The sequence below is a fragment of the Pseudorca crassidens genome, chromosome 19, assembly GCF_039906515.1.
Source record: "Pseudorca crassidens isolate mPseCra1 chromosome 19, mPseCra1.hap1, whole genome shotgun sequence".
Lineage (NCBI taxonomy): Eukaryota > Metazoa > Chordata > Mammalia > Artiodactyla > Delphinidae > Pseudorca > Pseudorca crassidens.
The window spans coordinates 5108777-5125923 of record NC_090314.1 but is presented as its reverse complement, the minus strand read 5'-3'; the positions used below and the strand labels follow the sequence as shown (position 1 = coordinate 5125923).

The 17147-nt window shown below is 46.3% G+C and overlaps 2 protein-coding genes across 4 annotated transcripts in view; one reads left to right on the top strand and one right to left on the bottom strand.

Annotated features, from left to right (window-relative positions):
* The first annotated feature begins 20 nt into the window (after positions 1-20).
* ZSWIM7 (zinc finger SWIM-type containing 7) lies at positions 21-15881 on the top strand. 3 transcript variants are annotated; one of them, XM_067715504.1, is made up of 6 exons: positions 21-168; positions 443-1304; positions 2290-2311; positions 5287-5389; positions 10076-10180; positions 11508-15881. In XM_067715504.1, exons 2-6 carry the CDS (start codon positions 1250-1252, stop codon positions 11625-11627), a joined length of 405 nt encoding a protein of 134 aa, XP_067571605.1. In that variant the 5' UTR covers positions 21-168; positions 443-1249; the 3' UTR covers positions 11628-15881. The 3 variants fall into 3 exon arrangements, with proteins under 3 accessions (XP_067571605.1, XP_067571604.1, XP_067571606.1); XM_067715505.1 differs by having other exon boundaries at positions 104-168; positions 1217-1304; XM_067715503.1 differs by lacking the exon at positions 443-1304 and having other exon boundaries at positions 42-168.
* The window catches only part of ADORA2B (adenosine A2b receptor), a 19149-nt gene continuing 15553 nt past the window's right edge, over positions 13552-17147 (bottom strand). Inside the window, exon 2 of the mRNA XM_067715496.1 lies at positions 13552-14215. Coding sequence (XP_067571597.1) covers positions 13552-14215 — 664 coding nt within the window. The remainder of the gene's footprint in view (positions 14216-17147) is intronic.

Sequence of the window (17147 nt, the reverse complement as noted above, 5' to 3'; positions counted from 1 at the left end):
GTCGAGCGCCCGCCGATTGGTCGGGACGCACTCGACGTCACCGCGTCCGCCACGCCCCGGCTAGCGCGGGACCGGTCATGGCGGTGGCGGCGCGGGCGCTCACGCTGCCGGCAGTGGTGGAGGAGCTGCTGAGCGAGATGGCGGCGGCGGCGCGGGACGGCGCGCCGAGTACGGGCTGGAGGCTTATGCGGCGGCGGCGGCGGGGGCGGAAACCCGGGGTACCGGGGCGGGGCTGCTGGCCCCTACGAGGGAGGTTTCTGTTGACCTCGTCAGTAGCCCTTCCTTCTCAAAATCTGTGTTCGCTCTAAACGAATCCTCTCCTACACCCTGTTCAACGAGCGAGTATTTCAGGGCCGCAAACCCGGCTGCAGACGCAGCGACTTGGGGTGGGCGGGGGCGGTTCTGGACGCTGTGGCTGTACCTGTTTTCCTTTGACCAGCAGAGGATGCTCTGTGACCAGGTTCCCGCATCCCTGGGCGTTCGCAGCACACACCGGTATTGAGAGGGTCCCGATCGAAGTGCATCTGCATGAGAACTGCGCAACCAGCGTCCGAATGGTCCTTGAATAAATAGATTAGACCTCAGAACTGCCCCTGCTGGTTCACTTGGATGGCTTTTGTTTGAAAAGGACCGCACTTTGAAAAGGATTTATCTTGAGTTACTGTTTTTAAAGAATTGAGAAAAGGAAGCCAACTTTTCTCATTTCAGTTAAAACTAAAGCAGTATATGTGCTTGAAAGATTAGGCCAGCCAGGTATTCAAACATGTTCTGATCCCAGAAAGGGTGGGGGGAAAGCCAGTCTGTTGTCAGCTCAAACAGTGGTTGCCCGAGATGGGCTCTGTGTCTGAATGGATTAATCCATACACTGAGCGTCTTGAAGGGGGCCTGCAGGTGCCCCTGATGCTCAGGACTCAGAGCGACCACTACCACTGACTCACGTTTATTTTCAGCAGAACCGTTTTCTGCTATTTAAAAATCTTTGTTCTAGTTAGTCATACACTCTTCCTGACCCCCCACCCTTCAACGATAATTTCTTTAGGTCAATACTGAGTTTACACTTGTGATGACGTAAAATTGAGTCACAGCTGAGCCATGCAGGAAGCTAGGATTACGTTTCCTTTCCTGTAACTTTCTGCTTTCTCTCAAAACTGTCATACTTGTGTTTGTTTACTTTTTCATGTATCCCTGATTCAACCTCAAACTCTTTTTTTACCAGTGTTCTAAATCGCTACTCAAGATGTTCAGGTGAATGCGATGTTTTATCAGTTTCATGTTCCTGCAGGAGTCTCTCCTAGAGCCTTCAGGTGTGCTCTCCTATGGGCTGGCTGTCTCCTGAGATCTCCCTTCACCATTATTGTCTGGGGAATTCCCTTTACCTAAGTTGAGCCTTCTATTTAGTTCACCCTACAATTTTCTTTTTCTCAGTTTGCTACCTTATTTTATAGAGCACATACTCTGGTACCTTCCTGAAGAAAAGCACGAGATGTACTTTTTTTGAGGCTTTACATGCCTGAAAAAGTTCTTTTCCTATCCTCACACTTAATTGATAGTTTGGCTAGGTATTGAATTATATGTTGGAAATACCATTTCTTCAGACATCTGAAAGCATTATTCTGCGACCTTCTAGCTTCTTAAACTTTCTTTCAAAGAGTCTTATTTTAGCCCCCCTGCTTCCTTCCCACTCCAGAGCCATCTGGTGCCACCAGTTTCTGAGGTTTGTTTTAGCAGGAGGGGGTACTAGATTCTGAAGGGTAAATCAGGCTCTGATTTACACTCGGCTCTCCCATTGCTCACTTAGGATTCAGTGTTCTCAGGTCTTGTAAATTATTTTCCAGCTGTGTTTCTCCCTGTCCTCATCCTGGGGAGTTTATGCTTCTTTTAAAAAAATCCTTTTATTATTGTTTAGCAGAATATTGGGAAGGAGTAAAATTTGATGCCTATGTTCAATTCACCATCTTACACAAAAGTCTTCTTGGCTATAGTCTTTTCTCTCTTTTTTGATAAAATTATTTATCTTGGCTGCGTTGGGTCTTTGTTGCAGTGCACGGGCTTCACTCGTTGTGGCTCGCAGGCTTTAGAGCACAGGCTCAGTAGTTGTGGCACACGGGCTTAGTTGCTCTGCGGCACGTGGGATCTTCCTGGACCAGGGCTCGAACCCGTGTCCCCTGCATTGGCAGGCAGACTCAACCACTGCGCCACCAGGGAAGCCCCTGTTTATAGTCTCTTTAAGATGGTTTTGTCTATGGTCACTGGTTTGACACAATTAACCTTTCCATTCCTCTTTTACAGTTCCTGATGAGCATCTGTTATCGTAAGTATATATCCTGTTGTATTTGGGTTTTTTGTTTTTAATCATTAATGTGTTTTTTAAAGGCCAAATTCTTTCAGCATCAACTCTTGATTTTTAAAAAATATTCTTACTAAACTAGGAACAATATTTTCTTTACATGATTAAAAATCTGTCTCAAGTGAGTAACCAACACTGTATCTGACAGTACAAGGTATTCCATTATTGTCCTAATTGCCACTTTAACATTGCTCTAAAAGTTGTAGCTGTTACACGAACACATGAAAAAATGAGAAGTACACTTGATCCTTGAACAACGCAAGTTTGAACTATGTGTGTCCACACATAGTGATTTTTTCAGTAAATACATACTGCAGTGCTATACCATGTGAGGCTGGTTAAACCATAGATATGGAGAGCAGCTTACAGTTATACGCAGATTTTCAGCTGCTCAGGGTCAGTGCCCCTAATCCCCGTATTGTTCAAGAGTCAGCCGTATGCCTATTTGCAAAGAGAGACAATTGTCATTATTTGTAGGGGACATAACTACTTTTTAAACACCAAGAGAATAAAGGTTTTTTTTTAAATACAGAAACTAATAATTATTTTCCTTCATACACAAAGTTCAAACATTAATTACATTCCTAATAGCAAGAAAAAAGTGAAAGCTACCTAGGAGTAACTAAACATTTAACTGCACATAAACATTTATATTTAAAAACTCCTGAAGGATATACACCAACTTATACCAGAGGTTATCTTAGGGGGGAGGAAGGAGGTGCAATTTAGAAAATGGCTTTAACTTTTTCTCTATTTCTTAAATTTTTTACAAAGATTTTACATTATTAAAAAAATTACTACATTTAAAACAAAGAAAATAGGCAAGTAATAAAAGAATTCAAGTTACCAAAAGCTTTGACAAAAAGCTAAATTTTACTAGTGATCATAAAAATACAAATTAAAATAATTAGATAACTTCCCATCTATAAAACCTGGGTATCACAGCAAAGATGTTGGTAAGAATCTTCCAGATGTTGGCAAGAACATGGAGAAGAGGATAACTGATGGTAGGAGTGTAACTTCGAAGGTAAACTGGCAGCTGGGAACAGGAGCTTTAAAATATACATATTCTTTGACCCAGAAATTCCACTTATAAGACTGTATCTCAGGGAATTAATCATGGATGTTTAAAGACTACAGTGAGCACATTCATCCACTATTGTTTATGGTAGCAAAAAGAAAAAACACCTTGAAACAATCTAATTATTCAAATTAAATTTAACAAACTCTTAATTATCCAAAAAATAGAGTTTGGGGAAAATAAAAGTAATTGATCTTTACAATGGAATTCTTTATAACCATTAAAAGTGGTTAAAAGTGCATTGAGATATTCACAATATGTTATAAAGTAGACAAGGCAAGTTAAAAAAATTCTTATTAGATCCATTTTTAAAGTTAATTGGAATTTGATTGATAAAGTTGTTACCAGATTTTATGTCTTTAGTTTTCTTTGCCCATAGACGATCATCCTGTGTTTAATTTTAAGCACTTTTCCCATTCTAACAGTTTGTTATAGTAACAGACTACTTTGTTAGAAAATGAAGAAGTTGAACGTTTTAATTTTAAAGCCTTAGTAGTGCTGTCTTCTTATTTTGTGTCAAATCATATGGGTTCTTTAAAACATTAACTTTTTAGTTTTAGTTCAACCCAGCCATTTTATCTTCCAGTTTATAAAAATAACCCATACTTGTAAATAAATAAATAAAGTCCTTGGAAAACAAAACATCAAAAGCATGAATAATCATACAAGCCAGTGATAATCACTGTTACAATTTGGTTTATCGCCTTTTTTTTTCAATGTAATGTTTTATTTTGAGGTAATTGTAGATTTTCTTAAGAAAAAAATTTTTAACATGATGGAGTTTCTAGATATAAAATACGGTGCCCGACCTTTCTCACCTAACATATTGTAAGAATTTTCCCACATATCACATTTTTTCTGGTACATCATTTAACAGCTGGATAGCCTTTATTACTGATCCATAAAGAACAAATTTAACACCCATCAGATGGTCAAACATGAAAAGGCCTGATAATACAGGTGTTGGTGAGAATGAGAAGGAAATAGAACTCTCATATGGCGCTAGGGGGAGCACTGTTTCCGCGGTGGGAAGCTGTTGGCAGCGCCCATTAAAACTGAAAACTGCACATATCCTAAGACCCAGCAGTTCCACTTTCACTTACATAACCAGGAAGGACTCTCATATATGTGCACCAAGGGGCATGTACGGGGATAACTGAGTATTATTTGTAATAGTGTCAAATGGAAACATTCAGAATGTCCATCAATAGAGTACTTAAAATAGAGTATTTAAAACATAAAATGTATTATGTACATACAATAGAATATATTCAAAAGTTTAAAAAAATATATATATATATATACACACACAAATATATACATGCATCATTCTCAAAAGTACACTGAGTGGGAAAAAAAAGTTGCCAAAAAAGCCTACCATATACCTTTTATGTTTTAAAACTTATAAAACGATACCATATGTATATATGTATGTGTGTATATATATGTATGCACACACACATATGTACTATGTATTATAAAATATAAAAACATTAATAGGAAGGAAACCATCAAATTCATGTGGTTGCCTCGGGGATGAAGGAAGTTGGGACGAATAGGAAAGACTGAAGTATAAAGAGGACTTCTTTATCCAAACAACATGTCAACATTTATTCTGGGGGGTCGATTACATGGGGTCATGTCAACATTTATTCTGGGGGGTCGATTACATGGGGTCATGTTAACATTTATTCTGGGGGGTCGATTACATGGGGTTTGGCTGTATTGTCAGCTTTTTTTTTTTCTTCCAAATTAAAATGAACTGAATTTTTAAAAACTGCCAGTGGTGATCCTTTGGGTCAAGTCACAGAGGTGGCTTGAGTCCAGCCGTCTAACCTGAAGCTTCTCTGCTCCCCAGGCTGAAGTTTGTCTTTGGCTCATCAGCCGTCCAGGCCTTGGACCTCGTTGATCGCCAGTCCGTCACCTTAATCTCATCACCCAGTGGGAGGCGTGTTTACCAGGTAGAGACCTAGAGGTGGGGATTATCTCAACAGAATCCCCGTAGGACAAAATGTTTTCATGAATCTCTGTGAAAGCTGGTGACCAGCTCTGAGTATTTCCTGGGCTTTTGAAAAGCCTTTGACCCAACTTGGTAAAATAAGAGTATGAGTAGTTAAAATAAGATAAACATGACCTGTTAGCTCTACCTGGTAGCGATGTGTAGAACCAGCAATGACGCAGAGAGGATCTCTTAGGTCTAACAGAGCACAGTCAACGTTTGCCTTCCTGTCGTTTAATACTAGAGGTACTTTCCCACCCACCCACCCACCAAAAAGTGCTGACTCCATCACCTTGTTACATTATCTCTTGCTTACAAGCAAAAACCAAAATGTACTTTGAAATCCTTCCACATGTCCAGGTTCATCTCATAGAAATGATCTGTCAAAATTGTTGTCAAGAAGTGTTCACGAAGGCCAAACTGCTGAATTCAGGCAGTTTACTTGGACCTTAGTTTTGCCCACTGGAGCTGAAGGTAGGTAGATTTGTAAAGTAACAGATCAGACTCTTATCAGACTCCGAATTACTTTCATGTATTGATAATTCTCACCAAAAGCCCGGAAAGATATTCATTGTGCCGAAAACTGAGGTGCAGAAAATTAACAGTCACCTCCGGCAGCGGGGATGTGTAAAGGCCATCCTGCACTGCCTGTCTGTACGTCAGCAGTGGGCCACACTCCCCACCCCCAGTTTAGCTACATTAGACAGTGGTACCTGCCGCTGGGATTGAGCGAAGGGAATCTTGTGAATGAAATTAAACACCAGCAGTGGTCTCCAGAATTTTGTGTCTGGCTTGGAAGGAGTGAAAACGAAGCTGTCAGCTCTTGTATTTAATCCAGGCCTTGCTGAAGACCAGGAAGGAGGGATTTTTCAGTGTTTGGATTCTGGTTTATTTATGATGACCTCAGAGTTAAGACCGTGTTGACTCATTCTTAGTGAGTGAGTGACTGGGCAGAGCCTCTTGGGTACACGGGTGGCTTTGCCTAGTGAACTTACTTGTGGTTCCACACTGCAGGATGGTGCGGCCAACCTGGCACGTCCTCCTGCATTTCTGCATGAAGTAAGCCGGGGTGATCCGTGCTGAAGGCTGCAGTTAAAACTCTGGGTTGTATTTACTTAAAAGAGGCTGCTGATGAGAACTTTCTCGTGGTGAGCTGCATAGATTAATAAGCGGCACTCTTAAGTGATGTTGTTTGTACCTGAGGAAGCGTTTCCGTCTTCTTTCTAGAGTATTTACTTTTGGTTTTTATGTAGCTAAAATACCCTCAACGGGGAGGGCCTCGGAGTTTTCCCATGTCTTTTAGTTTCGGATTTTTTGTCCTAGTTCCAACATCAGCAGAACCCCTGACCTACACAAGCAGAGTCCCAACTGCCCTCTAGTTCTGGGATCTCATTGTTAGTTAAAATCTTAAAGACTCTGAAATACTTCAGTTATTGTTGACTTTTTTGTTCCTCCCAGGATCACTGTGAGTTGTTTAATTTTCATCATTCACATTCTGTATTATATCATGTTGCTTTATTCGTCATGAAAATGCTAACTTCTTAGAATTGTGGCTGTCAGCTGGGACTCTGAATTAAATGAGGCTGTAGAAATCTTATAGACACCCTCAAATTAACCTCAGTGGTTTCATTGTATATAGTAACATAGAAAGAAGTTGGCTTAATTCAGAGGTCCTGTGAGATGATAAAAGTGAGTCAGACATTGCCTCTTGGTCCTGCTAGTTATCGTTCCATAGGGCAACCTTCTAATGCTCTCACTTCGTCCAGGTGTAGTGGAAATTATCTTAAAGTCACACTGACGTTGTTACCCGAGTTGCTTTTTGATAAACTTTGGTCCACCCAGGAACGGGGGTGCGTCAGTCAGGAGGTGCTAAATAAGTTAGGCTGTGGTAACAATGACCCCCAAATTTCAAAACGAAGTTTATATCTCACTCACTCACTATACATCTCCATTAAGAGTCAACTGCAGCTCTGCTCCAAAACGTCTTCACTCAGGGTCCCAGCCGCTGGAGCAGCCCCCGTCTGGAACATTGCGGATCTCACGGCAGACAGAGAAGAGGACATAGTATGCACCGTTTTTAATGTTTCTGCTTGGCTACTCACGTTGTACTGGCTAAGGCAGGGCACACAGTCAGCCTGTATCTAATGGGGCAGGAATGTATAATCCTCTTTCCGAGAGAGGCACCGAACTTGGGGAACAGTAGATCATACAGTTCCCCACTGTGATGGATGCTAAGAGGCTTGAGCAGCCATAAAGTAAAACTGTCCTGAGTGGATGACCACGCAGGTGGGCCAGTCACCTTAGAACCTCACTGGAACCGCAGCAGACTTCCTCCAGGCAAGGTGCACACACGTCCAGCCTGGGTTTGAGTATCCTCTTTCCTGCACTGCTTTTCTTAAAAGCTCTCTCCTTCTGGGGGTAAACATTCCAGGCTCTGAGTGGCTGCACTGGGAGTATTTCCCGTGAGAGGAGGGGGTTTTTCCATTGAAGGGTGAAGGAAGTGAATTAGATGGTCCGTGAGGTCAATTTCTAGTTCTAAACGTATCCAACTCCGATCTCTGCCTGATTATTGGGTTCGTTAGTTGTCCACTGCTCGATAAAGACGAAGCAAATTCAGAATTGACTGTTCATTTACAGTATTCACTGCCTCGGGCGGCTGAACGTTTTGAGTCCTAGCCAGCCTTTGAAAGGATCAGCAAGGGAACCTCTTGGAGAAACTCTCCCCGTCCCTGAGTTACCGGCACTCAGCTTCATCCAGAGAGTATTCTGATGGGCTGGGGACCCACCATAAGAAGGAACTTGTCAGTGTAGAATTCCAGAGGCTTATGCCTAGTTAAATGTAAATCCAGAGAGCAGAAGAAATCTGAAGTTTTTTATTCATTGGTGACAGTTTGGAGACGCGAGAATTGTTGGTGTCACTGCTGGATGTTGATCGGTTTTCGTGCAGGACTGAGTGGGAAACAATCTGCTTTAATGCTCTCCCTTCAGCCTGTGTTTTCCAGACATTGGGGAGATTCCTGCAAGCATTCTCAGCGTCCACCACCGAAAACATGTCAGTGCCCCAGGACTGGAAATCTGTAACATGTGATTTTCTTCACACCTGATTTGTAACTGGGGCTGAAATTTTTAATGGGAACAGTAGGCATCTTCTTACCTAGTCATGGGCCATTTCTGGTAATCTTGCAGCCCCCAAGGAATTCTCCTGACTTGGTCAAGAAACCTTAGCGACATGGCCGCGTCACGTGAATGCCAGGACATTTGACGAACAGGCACAGCTCGTGCCTGAACACTGCTGTTGCTCGGTTGAAGCCTTTCCTGCTGCTTTATTCTTTGTGAGGAGAAAGAGGAGCTCTGGCATTTGTTGCTTTTTAAGTCCTGGCCTTTTCATGTAGGTGGCCACCTCAGAGCCTGCAAAACGTGGGAGCCCTGTGGCAATCCCTAAGTTGCGGTTCACGTGAGCTAGCCCTCGGGGTGGCGCCGCGTGCCCAGGACGTTCCTTTTGCCAACAGTTTGCAGAGTGTTGTTTTTTTTTTTTTAATTAATTTATTTATTTTTGGCTGCGTTGGGTCTTTGTTGCTGCGCGTGGACTTTCTCTAGTTGCGGCAAGCGGGGGCTACTCTTCGTTGTGGTGCGCGGGCTTCTCATTGCGGTGGCTTCTCTTGTTGCAGAGCACGGGCTCTAGGCGCACGGGCTTCAGTAGTTGTGGCTCGCGGGCTCTAGAGCGCAAGCTCAGTAGTTGTGGCGCACGGGCTTAGTTGCTCCGCGGCATGTGGGATCTTCCCGGACCAGGGCTCGAACCCGTGTCCCCTGCATTGGCAGGTGGATTCTTAACCACTGCCACCAGGGAAGCCCTGCAGATTTAACTGTAGGAATGAAGCCCTCAGCTGTGTCTTTGGCCGCTTCGTGGTGGAGACGTAAACAGGCGATTTCTCCGTTTGTCCAGTCACACTCCAGATGCAGCGTCACTTCCCTGGACGGCCTCTCCTCACCACTTGACTGACAGCCGGCCGTCTGCTCTTGGACTGGCGTGTTCCCAGCCCTCGTATCTGTGCGCTCCTTCCATCCTGCTGGGGAACAGGCAGATCTGGGCTTACCGCGCTCTGAGACAGCCGCCCGATCATCCCGTTACAAGATTCTCTGCTTCCTACATTCCTCCTGTTCTCAGATGCTTTTCAGAAGCCCTTTCCCGTTTTCTTCTGAAGACCTGTCTTTCTGCCTCACCGCCAAGCCTTCACCTGTTTTCAGACTCCCTTCACACGTGTGGTGGAAGCTTTAGACGTTTACACACATGCTGTGAAATACCAGAGGCTGAGAAACACCACGATGAGGTGCAAATGAGGGGCCTTTCTCCTCTGCCTCTTTATAGTCAGCCCACGGAGTGGGCCCTCTGAATCACCAGCCAGAGGGATGGTTTAACCCACCCGAAACGCTTCTGTTTTGTCCTGTGGAGTCCTCAAGGGCAGAGCTCTAAGGCAGCGGGAAGGTCCCGCAGGCAGGGAAGTCGAGTTGCCACTTCTGCGGAAGATGTTCCTACGGTTCTTCCCAGCGCAGAGCAGCTCTGCGTCGTCAGGCAGATAGATCCGGGGGAAGGGCGTGGTCTTCCAGCACACCCTTCCAAGTCTGATCCCATCTATCCTTTCCTTTCTAGGTACTTGGAAGTTCCGGTAGAACATACGTGTGTTTGGCCTCTTGTCATTACTGTTCGTGCCCGGCATTTGCCTTCTCAGTGCTGCGGAAGGGTGACAGCCTCCTGGTGAGGATGGGAAGGGCCCCCCAGCTGCGGCTGGGCTAGGAGAGACTGAGAGCCCTCGCCGCGTCGTCTCAGAGCTGCACAAACGGGGATTTTACTGCACGTGGAGACAGACAGCAGTTCCTGCTCTTTGACTTCAGTTAGTCCTCTCTTTTGGGTTTACCCTCCCAAAATGCAGTGTCATTTTTAGAACTACACCAATTTCCCATTTTAGTTTAAAAGGTCACAGATGCACCTGTGGGGAGGGCAACAGGCAATCCCCAAAGCTGGCAACTGGGGAACCAGTCGGCCCAATAGAAATACGAACTAAATCGCTGCTGGCAGCTTTGCATACCCCCAGCTCCACGTCCAGCCTCGAGGTGTTTGTTTCTTCCCACTCCCCGTGAGACAGCCTGGCACCTGGCCACGCTCGACCTTCCCGGGGGCAGGAGAGCACATCGGTGCCTCTGCTGACTTCACGGAGTCCAGGGCATCAAGCAGGAACAAGACACACTCACAAAGCTCCTGACTCCACAGGAGAAAGCACTGCCCAGCCATTTGTTAAGTCTTGCCAAGGAAGAATATTGTAGCACCCGCTGAGTTCTTCCCCTTTCTTTTACACACCTTGGGAACTGGGTGGCAGGTTGAATGTCCCATTGTACAAGAAGCCACCTTCACAGCTGATTTCACCTGTAAAATGACAGGGTTCAAGCAGGCCCTCCAGTAACCTAAGCTGTATGTGCTATGATACAAGGTCCAGCACAGGTCCTCTCCCCAGAGGTGTTACAGGCCGAGCTATGTGAGGGTCCCGCCACCCCTGCCCCTGCCCCCGACACCATGCCCCAGAAGTCTAATAGTGGTGAAGGGACTACACTGTAGACTCTGAGCATGTGTGTAAGATGGGGATAAGACCTGTCCCGCTGGGGGGCTTAAATGAGATAATCTTATTATCTCATTATTAAATAATTCTCTCTTATTAAGTGAGATAAACTTTAAGAAGCACTTAGCACAGTACCTCAAGGAACGTTAGCCATTGCTATTAACAGCTTTCTGAAGGCGAGGAAGAAAGAAATATAATTTAGGACTAAAATAAAGAGCCTGTCTCAGTTTTCCCTTGGTTTTACGTGTACCAAGCTGGATCTAAACTGTTGCCCCAAACAACAGGCAAAGGAAAACCTCCTTCGTCCCCACTGCCTCCTAGGAGGTCTCATCTTTGTCTTCAGTTGCAGGCAGTGAGTGAGAGGCGCACAGTCTGTGCCCCACTCCTTTCCTGCTACGTGTGATGGTGGTGAGAGGTCTGGGTTAGCCCGGCCCCTCCGGTTTCTAACTGGTTTGTGTGTTTTGTTTCCAGTGCAAGCACCTCTTGGCAGTTTATCTTAGTCAGGTTATGAGGACCTGTCAGCAGCTGAGCGTCTCTGACAAGCAACTGACTGATGTATTATTGATGGAAAAGACACAAGAAGCATCATAAATGGCGCAGATGGAGCATCACACCGTCCTTCAACACACGCGTGATTCACGCGGCCGAGACGTGAACCAGACTTTCTGTCGCTGTCCCTTCCCCGTGGGCTGCAGGAGGCATTGTGGGTTGGGCCCAGGATGTGCGTATGGTTTGAAGCCCTCGTGAAAAGTCTAGACCAGCCTCCAAGCCCCTTGGGTAGAAAATTTCCAGATGGAATCAAGCGTTTTAGACTCCAAAGCCTAACGTCATGTCATGGTCATAATTAGATTCTTAAGTGACCAGAGTACTAGGCATTTCTAAGAGGTTGGAACGGTAGGTGAAACAGCAAGCTGAAGCTTATAGATAAATAAGCATCAGTTCTTTTTCTTGGGTCCAGAAAATTTTTCTGCAGTAAAAGGTTAGAGCGGAGATGTGGCTAAATGGCAGCAAAGACAAGAAGACATCAGGGTTCTGGTTTCAGCGAGCTGCAGAATCTGCGGTGTGGAGGCCAAAACGGCTGATTAAATAGGCTGTGTTGTGAGACACGCAGTCGGTACCTAGGACAAGGGAGTGCCGGTTTGCTCTGCGTGCACTTCTGAGCTGCGTAACGAGCCAGACGAAGGAAGCTGAAGACGCTGCTGGGGATTTCCAGTCTGAGGAAGAAAAGGCTGAGAGATTCCCAAGAGGATGCTGGGAGGGAGATCAACGGGACGCATCCGGACCCCAAGAGAGAGCGAAGGAGCAATGGCGGATGAAAAGGAACACGAGACAGATTTCGGCACAGGACAGGAACTTTTCATGGGGAAGGCTGTCCACAGCTGGAACAGGGTCCTAGAAGGACAGGCTCTCCCTGTCTCTCTAGGGGTTCGTGAGCCTGCAACATGCGCGCAGGGTTACTGCAGAAGGAATCGAGTCAGCGACCAGACAGGTGAAATAGATGGTTTTGCAGCCTCGGACAGCCCCCAGCCCTGTGCCCCGCAATATGAGGTGCTAACGAATGACTGTGGGGAAGGCCGCAGATGGCGCAGGGCTCTGTGGTGGCAGAGGCTTCTCTTAGGTCGAGGTGTGGCGAATAAAACCTATCAAGACTGTGCTACTTGGCAAACTTGGGCTCAGTGTAAACTTATTTCAGGATAGAGAACGGAAGGTAGGTGAGCTCTGCATAGCAGGCTGGCGCAGCACCCTAAACTGTATTTTTGTTTTTAAGTTTTATTTTTATTTCACCTCATACATAAACACAATTCTCTAACTTTCCTTAGTAAAATTTTCACTTTGGATTCCAGCAACTTGGCCAACTTGAACTTGGGAGAGAAGTAAAATTCACTATCTAGCTCTGGAAGGGGGAAACAGAATCTGGTGGCGGAGGGATCCCACTTCTCCAGTTTCTTCCTTTAGCGTAGTTTGCTGTACATGGAAAAGACTGTTATCAAACCCGTCATCTGATGACATTCTACTTAAGAACTTATGAGACTATCATCTCCCTAATATGGCAGTGTCTTGATTGAAGAATTATACTTCTAATTTTCCTGGTCACCTTCCCCAGAACAAGTATATATTTTTAGTATGTCCAACTTTTTCCATTGCCTGCTAAGTTAAAAAGTATTTGTATTGTAATAGTTCACAGTGTTTCACAGTAAAATAGTTTCAGTCATTTTCTACCACGAAAGAGGTAGAGTCTTAGGAAAACAAAACTTTCTTTTACAATCCATTCAAGTTGTCGGCATCATCAGCCAGAGCAGCCAGAGAACCGTAAACACATGTGCCGACCCTCGGGACCTACGAGTAACGTGTGCATATTAACTAGGTACGTGGTACCTCCGGGGAAGTGCTCCGAAGAGGCCACCTGCTGGCCTGTGAGGTGTAGCTGTCCTTCCAGTGAGAATCCGCCAGCCATGCCCTGTCCCTTTGTTACCGAACTTGTGCCTTCTCCTCGAACAGGCAAGAGGAGCCTTGGTCACAGGCCCACCTGGAGAGCAGGCTGCGCCCCTGCCTGCCCATCCCCACTCTTGCGGACGTCTGTCCGGCAGAGAACATACCTGGAGATGATTTTGTGGAAAGTGTAGCGGAAGTCTTGGTTCCGGTAGGCGTAGACAATGGGATTGACGACCGAGTTGGCGTGCGACAGGAGGATGGCCGTGTTCATGGCCCACTTGGGCTTCTCCTTGGCCCAGCCTGGCTGAAAGAGCGAGGCACAGTTGATGGCGTGTACCGGCAGCCAGCACAGAGCAAAGATCCCAACAATCATGGCCAGGGACTTGGCCGCGTGGACCTCCCGCTGGAGGACAGTCCTCGAGTGGCCCACGAGCTCCATGCGCCGGAGCTGCCTGCAGGCCACCAGGAAGATCTTGACGTAGATGACCAGCATTATGAGCAGCGGGGGCAGGACGCACCCAAAGAAATTGAAGTACACCATGTAGCTCATGGGGACCACGTTCTCAAAAAGACACTTCACAAGGCAGCAGCTTGCGTTTGTGGTTCCATCCCAGGGCTCCGTGCAGTTGGCGGCACGGTCTTTACTGTTCCACCCCAGGAACGGGGTCAGGCCGATGCCCAAGGCGAGGACCCAGAGGACAGCAATGACCCCTCTTGCTCGGGCCCCAGTGACCAGACTCCTATACCTGTTGAAAAGAACAGCATCTGTCACCGCCAGCGTCCAGCACTCTGCCACCGAAGTCCAAGACCCCACCTCTGCTCTTTGTTCCTTTGCCCCAACAGCCTCTACCGTTCAGCCTCAGGGGGCACCGTGGCCTTTTACTCTCAGCACTAACAGCTCGCAAACAGGTAGAAACAGCTTTGCTCTAACAAGCTCAATAAGGTTTTCATTCTTAATAACTCACCTCTGTCTAATGACAAATCATGGTCGAGGAGAACAAGTGGAGAATTCTTAAAGGCTGCTTTCTAATCACCCAGATACTGACCTTGGGTCTAGGTCTCCTATGAGACACAGCTCTAGGGGGTCGAGATACACCAGGGAATGGAACCCACAAGACCCCTGCTTCTCAGGGACTTAACGTTCTAGCAGGGGAGACAGATCATAATAAACAACAAGCATAGGTTAGTAAATTATACAGAATGTTAGAAGGAGACGTGTAGTGTGAAAAGAGAAAAAGCAGAGTGAGGAAGGTGAGCTGTGGCAGGAACTAGTGTTAAAGAGGTCAGGCAGGGAGGCTTCACTGATAAGATGCCCTAGAACAAACACCCAGCAAGTGAGGACCGGAGGCCCCTGGAGTCAGGCAGCCCCACCTGGTGACTCTGGGCGAGAAGCCTTCTGGTCAGTCTCCCACCAACACCCTAGGAAGAGTCATCCCCCTGAATTCCCCAGTAAGGTGCTGGAGAACGAGAGTTCTAGCAGCATCCCTGGCTGTCTCGGCTAGCGGCGAAGTTGATAAAAATTGGGAAAGAACTTAGCAGATATCAAACCTTTTTAGTAATTTTTAGATCATTAAATCTTATTTAAAATCTCTAAAAATCATCACACATTTTGGACGGTTTGCTACAAGGTAGTCCATATATGGTTTATAGCAAAGGTATAAACTCTGCTATTCATAACTGGTCCATCATATGTATTTAACATAATGTATTGAAAAAAATGAAATAACATCTTTACTTAACCTCTGGGAAGAAAACTGGGAAATAACTGGATACACATTATCTTAAGACTCGTGTGTGGGAAGCGTCCGATCTCCTTCGCCTGCAGGGTTAAGCTCACACTTCTCAGCATGGACCACGGAGCCCTCAGGCCGCAGCCCCAAGTGCCCCTGCCTGCTGTTCCAGACGGCTGCTGCGTCCTGGCCCGGCTGCTCTCCTGTCTCAAAGGTCACCTCCTTTCCTGCTCCCTTCGCAGGCAAAGGTGGCCTCTCCCACTCTCTGGCCTCAGACACACACCTGTCATAGAGCTTGTTTATCTCTCGCAGGTGTTCAGCCTTTTAAGGACTTGGACCTTGTCCCTTTGATTTGGTGTCCCCAGGAGCTAGCATAGTGCCTGGCGCATAGGAGGTTCTTAGGATGGTGGCCATTACAAACACATTCCTGGCTCGCTACCAGACAGCTTTAAAACGGGCTTCTGCTTATTAGGAATGCCTGATGCTGTGGCCGGACAGGCAGCAGAACTGGTCCAGTTTGCGGGGGCAGTTAACTGAGGCCTTGCCTCACGCTGACGGTGATCCCTCATCTTCTCTGCTCCCTACGAGGGCAGCTCAGTTGTGGGGTCTTGACTACAGAGGACCTGCTGGGTGCAGCTGCTCGCTGAACTTTTCTGGGCCAATAAATCCATCTATTTCCAAATCCTTTCTGCTTCCCTCCTCACGCAGGAATGTAAAGCCATTCCTTATAAAAATGTTATTCCTGGCCATTGCCTTGCCAGAGACGTGAAGAATGCAATGTTACCCCTGTAGGGTAACAAGGCCACCGCCTCCTGAAGGCCAAGCACTTAAGAGTCCCAGAACTTCAGGCCCATGAGGCAGCCACGCCTCCACTGTTCACGGGACTCAGCTGCACCGAGCTGTGTACAGCTGAACACAGACCAGCCCCGGGGGATGAGTAAGATCTGGGGTTAGCACATTCTCTTGTCAGTCATGGTCTGGGATGGATATGGGAGGTGGTTCTGGCCAATGTGACTAAAGGAAGTCTGCTAGGGTACTTCCAGGAAAAGTTTTACTTGATAAAAGGAGAGAGACACACGAGGAGAGCTCCTCCCCATACTCATCCCTTTCTGCTTTTGATGCTCTTATGGGAGGCTGTGATGCCTAGAGCTGCAGCAGCCATCTTGTGACCATGAGGCATGAGCCTGAAAACAAAGCAAATGGCGAAGCAGAAGGGAGGAAAGAGTCCAGGTCCTTGATGGTGTCTTTGAACCACTACACCAACCCTAGAACCACCATGGCTCCATACTGTAGTTCAAGAGATAATTGATGGTCTTGACGGCTTAAGTCACTGTTACCTGCAGCCAAAAGCATGCTCGTACAAACTGGAAGGGACTTTCATCTTTTCTAGTCCAACTTCTCTTATTTTACAAATGAGGAACCAGACATACAAAGTCTTTAAGTAACAAAGGCAATACAAGAACCAAAGACCAATAAGTCAGGACTTTCAGGCCTCTGTTCCTTACACCACGTTATGCTGCTTTTTTTTTTAATATTTATTTATTTACTTATTTATTTATTTGGCTTCGCCGGGTCTTAGTTGCAGCACACAAGATCTTCGTTGAGGCATGCAGGATCTTTTAGTTGCGGCATGTGGGATCTAGTTCCCTGACCAGGGATCGAACCTGGACCCCCCTGCATTGGGAGCGCGGAGTCCTAACCGCTGGACCACCGGGGAAGTCCCTATGCTGCTTCTTTTACGTGACTTTTTCCTAAGCAATATTAGACACGGAGTCCTCTGTACACAGAGGGATCCCAGGAGGTGGCTTCCTGGCGGAGTTCAAAACAACTGGAATCCACCCACATCTGAACCTCTCAAAACTGCTGGATTCTGCGCATATGAAAAACTACTTTTACGCTAAATCGTCTTAGATGAGGAACAGCAGCTGATTTCATTCGGGGAGCAGCT